The sequence below is a fragment of the Sus scrofa genome, chromosome X (assembly GCF_000003025.6).
Source record: "Sus scrofa isolate TJ Tabasco breed Duroc chromosome X, Sscrofa11.1, whole genome shotgun sequence".
Classification (NCBI taxonomy): Eukaryota; Metazoa; Chordata; class Mammalia; order Artiodactyla; family Suidae; genus Sus; species Sus scrofa.
Genome location: NC_010461.5, coordinates 89,041,382 through 89,055,005, shown reverse-complemented (window position 1 = coordinate 89,055,005; position 13,624 = coordinate 89,041,382). Strand labels below are relative to the sequence as shown.

General features: G+C 34.9%; 1 protein-coding gene across 3 annotated transcripts in view; it reads right to left on the bottom strand.

Moving 5' to 3' along the window:
• The window catches only part of COL4A5 (collagen type IV alpha 5 chain), a 224,470-nt gene that overhangs the window by 128,301 nt on the left and 82,545 nt on the right, over positions 1–13,624 (bottom strand). For all 3 annotated transcript variants that reach the window (XM_021080779.1, XM_021080778.1, XM_021080780.1), the window contains exon 2: positions 3,907–3,966. In XM_021080779.1, coding sequence (XP_020936438.1) covers positions 3,907–3,966 — 60 coding nt within the window. The remainder of the gene's footprint in view (positions 1–3,906; positions 3,967–13,624) is intronic.

Here is a 13,624-nt window from a genome sequence, read left to right as displayed (position 1 = left end):
ATTATGTCTATCTATGTAGATAGTAGCTATCTATATCTATGTGGTCTATCTATGTGGATAAGTCCATTTGTGCCATATTTTAGATTCCACATAGAAGTGATATCATATGGTGTTTGTCTTTCTCTTTCTGACTTACTTCACTTAGTATGAGAATCTCTAGCTGCATCCATGTTGTTGCAAATGGCATTATTTCATTCTTTTTTGTATTTTGAATAATATTCCACTGCAAAGATGTACCGTATCTTTGTAATCTATTCAGCTGTCCATAAACGTTGATGTTGTTTCCATGTCTTGGCTATGGTGAATAGTGCAGCTGGGAATGTACGTATGCATGCATCTTTTTGAATTATAGGGTTAGGGTTAGAGTCAAATGTCCAAAATATACAAACAACTCATGCAACTCAACAACAACAAAAGAAAACAAACAGTCCAATTGAAAAGTAGCAGAATACCTAAATAGACATTTCTCCATAGAAGATATACATATGGCCAACAGGCACATTAAAAGATATTCAACATTGCAAATTATTAGAGAAATGCAAATCAAAACTACCTGCCAGAATGGCTATCATTAATAAGTCTACAAATAACAAATGCTGGAAAGGGTGTGAAGAAAAGGGAATTCTCCTACAGAGTGTGGAGAATGTCAACTGGTACAACCACTATGGAAAATGGCATGGAGGTACTTCATACCTCTAAATATAGAACTACCATATGTATAGCACAGGGAACTATATCTAGTGACTTGTGATGGAAGATGATGGAAGATAACATGAGAAAAAGAATGCATTTGTGTGTATGTGTGTGTATATAGCAAAAATTGACAGAACAAAATAAATCAACTATAATAGAAAAATAACCCCCCCAAAAAAGAAAATTGAGCAAAATAGACTAGTTCCTGTAGAAATTAAAGAACATGGTTTTTGTTGTTGTTGTTTTGTTTTTTAAAAAAGAACTACCATTATGATCCAGCAATCCCGCCCCTGGGTATCTAGGCAGACAAAATTATAATTCAAAAACTATAACTCAAACCAACTATGCATTCATTGCATAAGCCCTACTTGGCAAGAACACATTATCTACTTTATATGCCATTGGATCTAATTTGCTAAAATTTTGTTCCTCATTTCTGCATCTATGGTAATAAGGTATAGTTTTTTGATTTTGTAATTTGTCTTGGTCTGGTTTGGGTAACAGGGCATATTTGTTTCCTAAAATTAGTTGGACACTAGTTTTTATCCTTCCATTTTCTGAGTTGATGCAAGACTGATATTCCTCTTACATAAAAACATTTCATATATTTCACCAGTAAAAACCTCAGGAGTAAAATGTTTATGTTTGTGTGGAAAGAGTTTAATAATTTCCTTAGTAGATACAGAGCTACTCATATTTTGTTTCATTTAGTTAGCTTCAGGTAATGTGTGCTTCTAAAGTTATTTATCCATCTTTCTTCAGTCTTCTCCACTGTGCTTTTAAAAACTCAAATGGTGAATAGTTTTTTCTTATATTTTACATTTCAATGTATATTTCCTTTTTTTTTTTTAGTTTCCAGTGCTCTGTTGTGATTCTATCTGTTCACTCATTATTAGCAGAGTTTTCCTTAAATCAACAAATATATTTATCCCATCTGCTTTAAATCTTTGTCTAAAAATTCTAACATCAGTATTATTTCAGAGTTAGTTTTCATTGATTGTTTTCTTTTTCTTGATTATGGGTCACTTCTCAGGTCTAGTAAGTTTTAACTGTATACTGGACATTGTAGTTATTATGTATACTTCCTGGATTATTTTATCTCCCTCTTAAAAGTATTAACTTTTGTTTTAGGAAATAGCTAACCCAGCTGAACTAACACTTAAAAGTTTGTTTTCCTTTCAATGGACAGCAGTTAAATTTATGTTCAGTTACTGCAGCCTTTCAGTTGTTCCTTTTTGCTCAATTGTATGAATCTTCCCCTATACATACAAAGCTCAGGGTTCAACCAAGTATTTGGGTGACATTTACAAGGAGACTTTTGGGCTCTCCCTTCTGGGGCTCCCTCCATTCTAGCATATCACCCATCACTTTCCAGATATTCTAGCATCCTTAATTCTGATTTCTCAAGCCACTAAAGGCTGGTTTTCTGTTTGGGTTCCTGCCATCCTTTCCCATGCACACAGAAGGGCACACCCTGGAGAAAAGCCACCTAAGTGTAAACTTGCCCAGTGTATTACCCTTCTTTAAAAGGTAGCATCCTCTCAGCCTTTTTCCTATTTTGGTCACGCTCCTGTGCTATTAAACAGCTGTTATATTTTGTCCAGGGTGTTTGCTTATCTCAAGAAGAGTTAATCTAATAAAAGTCATTCTACTAATATCAGAAATGAATCCCTCTTGGTCTTTTTACCACCACAGAAAGTACTTTTAGTACAACTATTCCCCTCAAACCAATGTTATTCAAATAGGGGTTCTGTAAAACACTCCTCAGTTACTATCAACAGGTATTCTGTTAGAAGGAAAGTGGGTTAAATAGTTACATAGAGCTTAGAGATACAATATTTCAAAACAAACAGATTTCTTTACTCCAGGACTATTAAATACGATTTTTTTCAGCTGAGCCCATGGCATGTGAAAGTTCCTGGATCAGGGATCAAACTCATGCCATACCAGTGACCAGAGCCGATGCAGTATTACGGAACACAAGTCCACTTGCTCTATGCACAGTAAGGCCAAATAAACTTAAACATCGGAATACGGAACAGAGAAAGGTTTATTGCGGGGCCATGCAAGGAGTTGGGTGGCCCATGCCTTTAAAAATCCCAAGCTCCTTGCATGGCCCTTCAATGTACCTTTCTCTGCTCCAAACGCCAATGTTTTGGTATTGTTTGGCCTCACTATGCACTGGGCATAGGACTTGCATTCTGTAACATTAATATGCCAGCGTACCTTCGATGTGCCTAAATAGAATGTGCTCTTGAGCTTTTCATATTAGTAACATTCACTGATTCACTCAAAATATTTATTGAGGAAGTTCCTACTGTGATGCAGTGGGTAAATAAATGATCTGACTTGTCTCTGTGGCATTGCGGATTCGATTCCTGGAGCAGTGGGTTAAGGATCTGGCATTACTGCAACTGTGGCACAGGTCACAGACGCAGCTCAGATTTGATCCCTGGCCCGGGAATGTCCATGTGCCACAGGTGTAGCCATTTAAAAAACAAAGAAAAAACCAGAAAAAAATGTACTGAGCCCCAAAGAGTGGAGAAAGATCACTTTCCTACAATTCTTTATAGGCCACGATTTACTATTCCTTTTTTAATCTAATTTCAGTGTCAGTCACTGACTCATAGTGGCTAGGTTTATGCTATTTAACCATCACCAATATTTTACTTTGTAATCATCCTATTTATATAAGAGGGATGCTGCTGTGGAAAAAGTGAGATGAAATATAGAAATGCACCAAACATTAACTTACATGGATTAGATAAAAATCCATGAAATCGCCTAGTATGATATCTAGCACAGATTAGTAGCCTGATAAATGTTGGTTTAAGTGTTTTTGCCTTCTTTTGCCTAGTCATTCAGTGATTACAACCAGATTCATCTGAGGATGGCCGACCGCCGCTCTCATGCCAATGGCAATCAGAAGCCTGTTTAGTATAGTCCACAGCTAATTTTTTATGCTTTTAAAGGGTTATTTTTTTTTTAAGGAGGGAAATATGAGACCCTAGGTGGCCCATAAAGCCTAAAACATTTACTGTATGGCTTTTTATAGAATATGTTTGTTAATCTCTGAGATACAGTCTAACCCTTCCAGCAATCTAAAATAAGCAATATAGTTAAATTCATTTATGTAGATGCTGAGGTTCTAGAAGCCCTGTTTTAAATATATACATATGTGTCACTGATTTTAAGGCTCATCTTATATCTTACCTTTTCTCCTTTTATTCCACCACAGTCACACTTTGATCCTGGAGAACACCCAGAGCAAGCCTATAAGGAAGAGAAAGGGGGGGGGGACGATCATTAAAAATGAACCTGAAAACCAGCCTCTCACTTACAGCTCAACAGAATTCAATAATCCAAATGGATAAAACTGGCCAGAAAAATATCTGAAAGGATATATACTAAATTGTAAACAATGCTAATGTGTGGGGACGCTTTCATCTTTTATTGTATACCTGTCTGTTTGAACTTTTCAAAATGAGAAAATAGAATTTTTACAGTTTGCCGGTGGAAAAAAAATGTCTTTTTACAAATGAAAATGAAATCCCTAAAACTTCCCTGAAGTATGATTAGCAGCTCTTAGGACTTCTTTTTCTCTCCTAACATCACTTGTAAGAAATTACCTCTCAATCTATATTAGCAAAGACCTTGGCAACTAGCCACGGATGCCTACTCCTTGAGGTTCCTGTTTATTTGCATTCATGAGCAATCGCGGAGCATAAAATGCGTAATACTACCTTGTACCACCTTTATTTTCTTTGCCTCCACGCTTTCATCACTAGTAACTCAGTGTCTAACAGCGACAAGCTTTACCACAAATGCTGTTCCCAGAGCCCAGGTGTCCTAAATAATCACTACTAACAAGTTTATTCGCTCATATTAGGAACTGAAGTCCTGAAGCCAGAAAAATTTCCTCCTCTAAAATAAGAACCTAGAGGACAAGAAAACAACAGATGACTTCCACCATCCAGAACTATCCTTGACTCTGGCATGAAGCTGAACTGCTCAGAAAAACAAATGGTAATTAATTTAATATATGGAGATAGCTCAGCATTTATGTACAATAAGGGGTTATACTTCTCATCAAATGAGAGAAATCTTTATGTGATGTAAATACCAAATCATGTTGATCAATGGTCAGCCTTGGGAGCATATGACTTTAAATGCACCATAGCCTCCTTCCCGACAGTTCACACATTCCTTTACTCCAATCACTACTAGAGTACCTTCCCCTAACCTTATCAAAGTATTAATCTCATCCTGCTAGTTAGAACGGCTAACCTAGTCAGCCACAACTAGAAATCACCCTCATGATGAAACGCCTTTTCTTGAATGTAAGAGCAAACAATAATGGCTTGATGTTGGGAGGAATCTCTCATATTGCAAGAGGCTATTCCAGTAAAAAGATGTGCACTTGACATTTCTAACTAGAAGTCTTTCACGTAGCCATTACTGATTATACATAGATGATTAGGCTATACACTCTGGCTTTAGTATTGTTATATACATGTCATGTACAATACAGGTTAAACAGACTTATTCAGACTTACTCATCAAACATGAATTCAGCATTATTAGCAGCCAGAAAACTTGTTAGGCACTAAAAATGAGTAAGGCACAGCTCCTTCCAAAATATATAATGAATTCAACAAAAAACTAATTATTGATCACTTGCTATGTGCCAGCCACTTTGTTATATTAGGTGCATGTAGAGATACAAAGACAGTACATCACTGCTCTCTAATGGGAAGGATAATCTCATAGACAAAATTATATTACAGTATGTCTGGAACAGAGGGTAAGATATATAACAGTATTTTGTGCAAACATGGATTCTAGATTCCAAAGTAAAACTCAAATTTTAGAAAATACTGATTCACAAGAATGGCTATATTCACTGAATTATATTGTGCATATTATCAACACTCAATTACATGCATTAATGGAGGAGTAAAGGATAGTGATGACCCAAAATGGCAATAAATCTGAGAAAAATTAACATTCGACTTTAAAATGTACGTCTGCGTTTTATATGTAAATATGTTTGCATACTTTTGGGGTGTCATAAGATGGTGTAACTTGCCATTTTCATCTTTCATTAAGAGTTCAATCTTTTTATGTAGGTACTGTATCTTATACATGTGTTATATACGACATATATAACATACTATATATTATCACTTACATGTGGAATCTAAGAAAGACAACAAACTAGTGAATATAACAGAAATGAAACAGACACACAAATACAGAACACAAATTAGTGGTTAGCAGTGGAGGGGGGCAAGACAGGGGTAAGAGATTAAGAAGTACAAATTACTGTGCATAAAAAAATAAGCTACAAGGTTCTATTATACAGCACAGGGAATATAGCCAATATTTTACAATAATTATAAATGGAATATAATCTTTTAAAAATGTGAATCATTAGGTTATCCACCTGAAACTTACAAAATTTTGTAAATCAATGATTATGAATTTTAAAAAATAAAAAACAAAAAAAAATTTGAAAGAGATCTATCTTAAAATTTTATTGGGATATAGCTGATTTACAATGTTTTAATGCTTCAGGTTTACAGAAAGGTGAATCAGTTATACATATGCATATATCCATTCTTTTTTAAGAGTTCTACATTTTTAAAATACAAGTTAAGTTCCTGAGAATAATGCAAAACAATAGCTTAATAGGAGTTGTTTAATATGGAAAAGATTCTATATGATTTGCCTTTATTTTTCTCACCTTTCAGTATCCATCAATATCCAACTCCTACTTTAAGTTATAAACAAACAAAACTCTAAATACTCCTGCGTGTCATTTCTGAAGTGATTTTACAGTTTTTCTAAAAATTACTAACTACAACTTCTTGCACTTCTTTATTAACATGTAGTTATATTTTAGAAAGGTCACTACTTAAAACTTTTGGTAATTACATAAAATTTGTTTGAATTAAATTTGAAAATTTAATTTATAATCTATTTATTCCACCTAGGTTATGATAATAAGTGATATACACAGATCAAGAAAAAAAAAAAAGCAAATGTAATACACAAACCAACCACTAGATGCCACTTTTCATACAGTTATAACCATGATACCTACAAAGAAATAGCCCCAATTTGACATCTCTTTAATGGAACAACTTGTTTTTTACCAACATTTATTAATACTGATTAGGTGCTTAATAAGTACCAAGCAAAATACTGGGGGTATGAGCTGTAGAAAAAATTAGGTGCTGCCTTTAAGAACTTCCAATCTAACAAAAACCAAACAAATTAGCCCCAAAATAAATGAAAATAATACTTAAATACAATAGAATAATAATACAACAGATAATAGTAATAGAAAAAGCTCTAAAATACAAGAAACACATCCTGATTTTACCTCAGGAATTTATTCACCAGATGACTATGTATAAGTGATTCCATTACGCTAGGATTCAGGATTCTCTTTGGTAAAATGATAAAAATAGACAATATGACATCTTTAGGTAGCTTCCAACTTTTACAGTCTGTGATTCAGTAGAATTTACCAAGTGAAAATGAGTTGTACAATCAACAAGAGTTATCAAACTTAAGAGAGTTCCCTTGAGCCTGGGAGTGTTTAAAATGGCTATGGAGAGAAGGTAAATAGGTCCACGTCAACATTTTTTAATGGGCAGAAATATATCTAGAGGTAAAATGGCCATGCAAAGCAATAATATTAAAACACAAATTTTTGTGAACAATGAGTCAGGTAAAACAAAAACTAAGTACATTAGTCTAAAGGACTTCTTAAGTCCATAATGAAAAGAAGTATAGTAGAGGATAAGCACAAAAAAAATTTTTCAAAAAAATGTGAAAAAACTATTTAATTCTACAAAGTCACCTGAAAACTGAAAAGCAAGAAAACTGATGGAACCATAGTTACGTTTTAAACTTTTTAGTGTGGGAGAAAATAATAAAAAAATAAGAGATATTTTTATTATCACAATAAAACACATCATGAAGATACAATAATTAAAACAGTATGGTATTGCTCAAAGAATGGGAAGCTCTTTGAAACAAAATACAAAGGCCTGAAACAGATCTAAACACACACACACACTTACTATATTATAAACGCTGGCATACGAAACAGATGTGAAAATAATGTACTGCTCAACATATGATGCTAGGACAGACATAGAAAGCACTAAATTTAGATCTCAGGCTGCTAAAATTTTTAAAAATCAGATATGAAATTAAAAGTACAAATAAATGCAAACTTCTATACGCATTAACATTACATACAGAATCTCACAAAAATTCAGATACTAGCATCCTAAAGATTTTGTTTCAGGAAGCTTGAGGTTGGCTACCAGAATCTAAGATTTTACTAAACATCTGTAAGTGACTCTGATTCAGGAAGTCCAAGATACATACTACAAAATAATGGCATAGAGAAATAACACCCCAATTATGGCATTAGGTATCGAGACTGACATGCCTACCTAAAAAAAAATTTTTTTGCTTGAAAAATATGTAAAAATATTTTTAAAACCTCAATGCAAAGCACAATAGGATTAATCAGGCCAAAACCTTAAGGATGAAAAACCCCAGTAAACTGACTTTTGCTCTGAGGGCATTCACTATACTTCAAGAACTTGAGATTCCTCTTTAACAGTATAAGAAAGTATCAGCTATAAAATAACCCCAGGAAATTTTATGGGAAATATATATTGGCTCTCAAAATAGAAGTACAGGGGAAAAAGATCCTTGAGAAACTATAACCACAAGCCAGCCCCCATAAGGATTTGTAATGGAAATTAGCATTTAGCTGGGTAGCCCACTAACCTCAAACTGCAAATTTGTTTAGAGTAGACTCAAACTACTTTGACTTCCTAGAGGTGGGGCAGAAATACGTACGTATTTTACATAGAAGAGCAGACCTTCATATTAAACTTCAAAGAATTGAAAAAAAAAACTTTTTGAAAGGAAAATAAGCTATCCTGTTCAAAAATCATTAAGCATACAATGAAACAAAATACTATAAGCAAAAACAAGACCATCTCACAGCAGAAACTAGCAAAGATTCAAATAGTAGAATTATTAGATACAAAGTATATGACCATTTTTATAATTATTAAAATTTTTAAACTTGAAAATAATGGATCAGGAAATGTTAAAAAAATAACACAGCTGAATTGGAATATAATATAAATTCTAAAAGTAAAAACTATGAAATTTAAAACTCAACGGATGAGCTGCACAGCAGACTAGATACTACCAAAGAGAGACTTAGTAAATTTAAAACACACAACGTGAAAAGAAATTATAATGTAACAAAGAGAAAAACACGGAAAATGTGAAATAGTTAAGAGACATGGAAGAAAGAGTAAGGAAGTGTGGAAAACAGGTAGTCTGGGTTATAGAAAAAGAGGTGAAAGAAGGAATGGAGCAGAGGCAATAATTAGAGATGATGGCAGAAAATTTTTAGGAAATAATTCAAGGTATCTGTGATTAAAGTAGTCCAACAGATCTAATAGAAGAAAAATAAAACCCTAAATAGATGCAAAATAGTGTAACCTCAAAACATAAAACCAAAAACACAAAAGACCTTAAAAGCATCAATAGGATTTCCTGTCGTGGTGCAGTGGTTAATGAATCCGACTAAGAACCATGACGTTGAGGGTTCGATCCCTGGCCTTACTCAGTGGGTTAAGGATCCAGCGTCACCATGAGCTGTAGTGAAGATTGCAGATGCAGCTTGGATCCCACGTTGCTGTGGCTGTGATGTAGGCTGGCAGTTGTAGCTCCAATTTGACCCTGAGCCTGCGAGCCTCCATATGCCATGGGTGTGGACCTAAAAAGACAAAAAATAAATAAATTTGTCCTAAAAAGACAAAAAATAAATAAATTTGTGGTTGAATATAAATAAATACTAACTACAAAATTACAATTATAAAAATAGGTGCGGGGTTCAAAAACAGTACTAAAAGAAAAATGGCCAAAATACAATGCAAGTCAAGAGAAGATGAGTAAACTTAAAACTATTCTAAGGTTCTTATAACTGTGTAAAAAACAAATATGGGCATTGATTAATTTAGACTTAGATAAAATCAGCATATAACCTAGGAATTCTCATTTCTAGGATAAACCTTAAAACAGAGCCAGGGACAGAAAGTTCTATCTTAGAAGAGGCAATACAAATAAAAGAAATATATCAGCATTCACATTAAGTTCAAATAAGTGTAAAATGACACCATGTGAAGAAATACCCAGAAAAAAAAATGGAATATGGTATATTATAAAAAGCTAAGGAGGAATTCTCTTGTGGCTCATCAGGATAAGGATCTGGCATCGTCACCACAGCAGCTGCAGTTGCTGTGGTGCAGGTTCCACCCCTGGCCCAGGAACTTCCATATGCAGTGGGTATGACTAAAAAAAAAAAAAAAAAAAAAAAAAAGAGAGAGAGAGAGAGAACTAGCATGGACTATTAAAAAAGCCAGTGACATGGCATGGGAGAGATAGATGACTTTGTAAAGGACAGCTTGAAGACTTCGGTGGACCATCCCCTAATAAAACAAATTGTGAAATCTAGAAAAAAAAATTAAGTCTCTGGATATTGTCTGGAAAAGCTACAGCAAATGAAAGAACGCTTATTTGATACAATTTATTAAATCTCAGTATGGACAGCAAGAATCTATGGCAATTTACCCATGACCCACTTCCTTCCTCTCCCCCCAACTCCCCACTACCCACTGCTCAACTCAATGAAAGTTCCACACAAGGTGGGAGCAGATATGAACTCTGAACTACTTCTCCCTCCAGTTCCCAGGTAAGCACTACAGTATCTTGCCGGGAGAAACAGGTCACCATTTCTCATTCTCCAACTTGCCAAGTTCCAAGTTGCAAAAGCTCTTTTCCAAGCAAGAATAGTCAGGAATTCTATAATTCTTATCTTCTACACAGCCCCAACTCATAAGACAAAACACCTACCCCAATCACAGCAGGCTGAGAGTACTGGACCTGAAGGCCCTAAAACTAGCTCACTCACAGAGCAAAGGCTGTTGTGAGTGGAAGCAAGCTGAGAAGATCAGATGTTACTGTTCTTATTGCCCTACTCACAAAGCAGGGTGTCGCTCTAAGAGTGTCACTCCTGCCCCCGGCTCTGAAGAGTCACAGATTTTGCCCAGGGAAGAAGGTCAGTTGGAGGGAGAAGGGATATCGGATATCATAAAAACAGCTCTAAGGTCTCCGTGAGGGACCTGACTTTACATGGGACAGAGTATGGGAAAGTTCATTCCCAAGGACACTCTCCGAAACAACAGAAACTTTGTTCGCAAGCAATTAAGAGGAGGCAGGTTGCTCCACAAGAACAAGCCAAACCATAAATCCACCACAGACCACTAGAGAAAAGTGGAGAAAGAGACAGATAAGAGCAACTTTGAGATTGGAGCAAGTCTCAAAGTTTGGCCTCAAAGATTACCACTGAAAGAGGGTCAAACGTAACTTTGTCAAAATATGGAGCAACTCAAGCCCAATGACTCTGTCAACAACCACAGAGCCATTAGTAAGTCATCAGTGAAGGTTAACAGTCGGATGAGAGACTGACAGAGGTAATCACCTTAACAGAGACAGGAGGGAAAAAATAATCAAAGAGAACCACCATAAAAGCAGTCATACCAATATGACTGTGAACAGGTCCAAGGTTGCAACCTTTTGGTAATGACATCAGAGGCTGCATAGTGTGGGGAAAATAGATTTCACTAAAACAGTCTAGCAAACTCATTAAGCAAATGAACAAGCATACAGGCCTTGGAGAGCAAGAGAATTAGTATTCAGACTGGCTACAATACATTATCTAAAATGTCCACACTTCAACAAAAAATTATGAGGCATGTAAAGAAAGAGGAAAGTTTGTCTCATATACAGGAAAAAAAGCAAGAAATAGAAACTGTCTTTCAGAGGACCCAAATATTGAAGTTAGTTCCCAAAAACATCGAAGCAGTCACTACATAAATAAGCTCAAATCATGAAAGGAAACAATGTTTAAAGAAGTAAAGGAAGATACAATAGATAATATCAATAAAGAAACATAATTTAAAAGAACAAATGAAATTCTGGAATTGAAAAGAAACTAAAATGAAAAATTCACTAGAGGAGTTCAACAGTCTATTTTAACTGGCAGAAGAAATAATCAACGAACTTTTAGATAGATTGATAGCAATTATGCAGCTGAACAACATAAAGAGAGTATCCCAGAAAGATTAACAAATAACCTCAGAGACAATGACAGCCAGAAGGCAGTGGATGCAGGTTTGATCCTTGGTCTAGCTCACTGGGTTAAAGACCTGGCATTGCCATGAGCTGTGGTGTAGGTCACAGATGCAGCTCGGATCCCATGTTGCTGTGGCTGTGGTAAAGACTGGCAGCTACAGCTCTGATTCGACCCCTAGCCCGGAAACTTCCATATGCCACAGGTGCGGTGCCCTAAAAAGCAAAAAAAAAAAAAAAAAAAAAAATGCTCAAAGAGAAGAACTGTCTACCAAGAAACTTAAAATCCAACAAAGATATCATTGAAATACAAAGGTGAAACAAAGGGATTTTCAGATAAACTAAAACAGAAAGGTTTTATAGCTACCAGACTTGCTTTGCAAAAAATACTACAGGAAACTGTTCATGTGGAAAACAAGTGAAGCCAGAAAATAATTTGAAGCCATACAGAAAAAAAAAAAAGAGTTCTGGTAAACATAAATATGCAATTGTAAAAGACAGTGAAAATGCATATTTCTGTATTTTTTTTTCTCTTAACCGACTTAAAAAGTGACTATAGAAAACATATGGATGGCCCTGTTGGGGCTGTAACATAGAAACGTAAAATAATTTTAACATAACAAAGTAGGTTATGAGAGCAAAGTATTGAACTAAGAAATTTACAACAGATAATAATTTGAATTCACAGTAACAAAAGACCCAGAAATTTTAAAAAAGAAGTTCATTATAACAAACTATAAATATACACTTCCTCTCCTTTTTTTCTCAGTTTCTTTAAAGTCATAAAGTTATGTGACATTCTAACTACAATATATTTTTAAGTTTGGAACATTTATTGGTAAAATAAGTATAGCAACAGAAGGAAAAGGGACTAGAGCCCATAGGTATATTTCTATATTTTACCAGAATTAAGTTGCTATAGCTTAAGTACATTCTAATAGGTTATGATATCCATGGTAAGCCTTAGAGAAAACATTAAAGGAAACAAATTTAAAAAACAGGGAGTTCCAGTTGTTGCACAGTGGTTAACAAATCCGACTAGGAACCATGAGGTTATGGGTTCCATCCCTGGCCTCGCTCAGTGGGTTAAGGATCTGGCATTGCCATGAGCTGTGGTATAGGTCACAGACCCGTTTCCAATCCTGCACTGCTGTGGCTCTGGCAAAGTGGCGGCTACAGCTCCGATTAGACCCCTAGCCTGGGAACCAACATATGCCGCGGGAAGCAGCCCTAGAAAAAGCAAAAAGACAAAAAAAAAAAAAAAAAAGAAAAGAAAAGACAAGAAAAGATAAAACAGTGAATAAAATCCCTAAAGAAAGTATTTAACTAGAAAATATTCACTTAATAAAAAGGTTATAAACGATTAAAAGAAGAAAACAACAAAATACATGAGCAATACAGAAAACAAAAATTAAAGTGTCAGATAAAATCCAGTATCAATAATAACATTGAATGTGAATGACTTAAGCCAATCGGAATTCAGATTTTTAGAGTATATTAAAAAAGCAAGATCCAATTATGTCTACAGGAGAATGCATTAGATCAATATATATGAAAAGTTTGAATGTAAAAAAATGGAAATAAAATAATTGTACCAACAGCAACAGAAAGGGGCTGAACGTTTGCTCTCCATTGCCACAAATTCTTATATTGAAATCCAAATCCCAATGTTAGGGTATTTAGAGGTTAG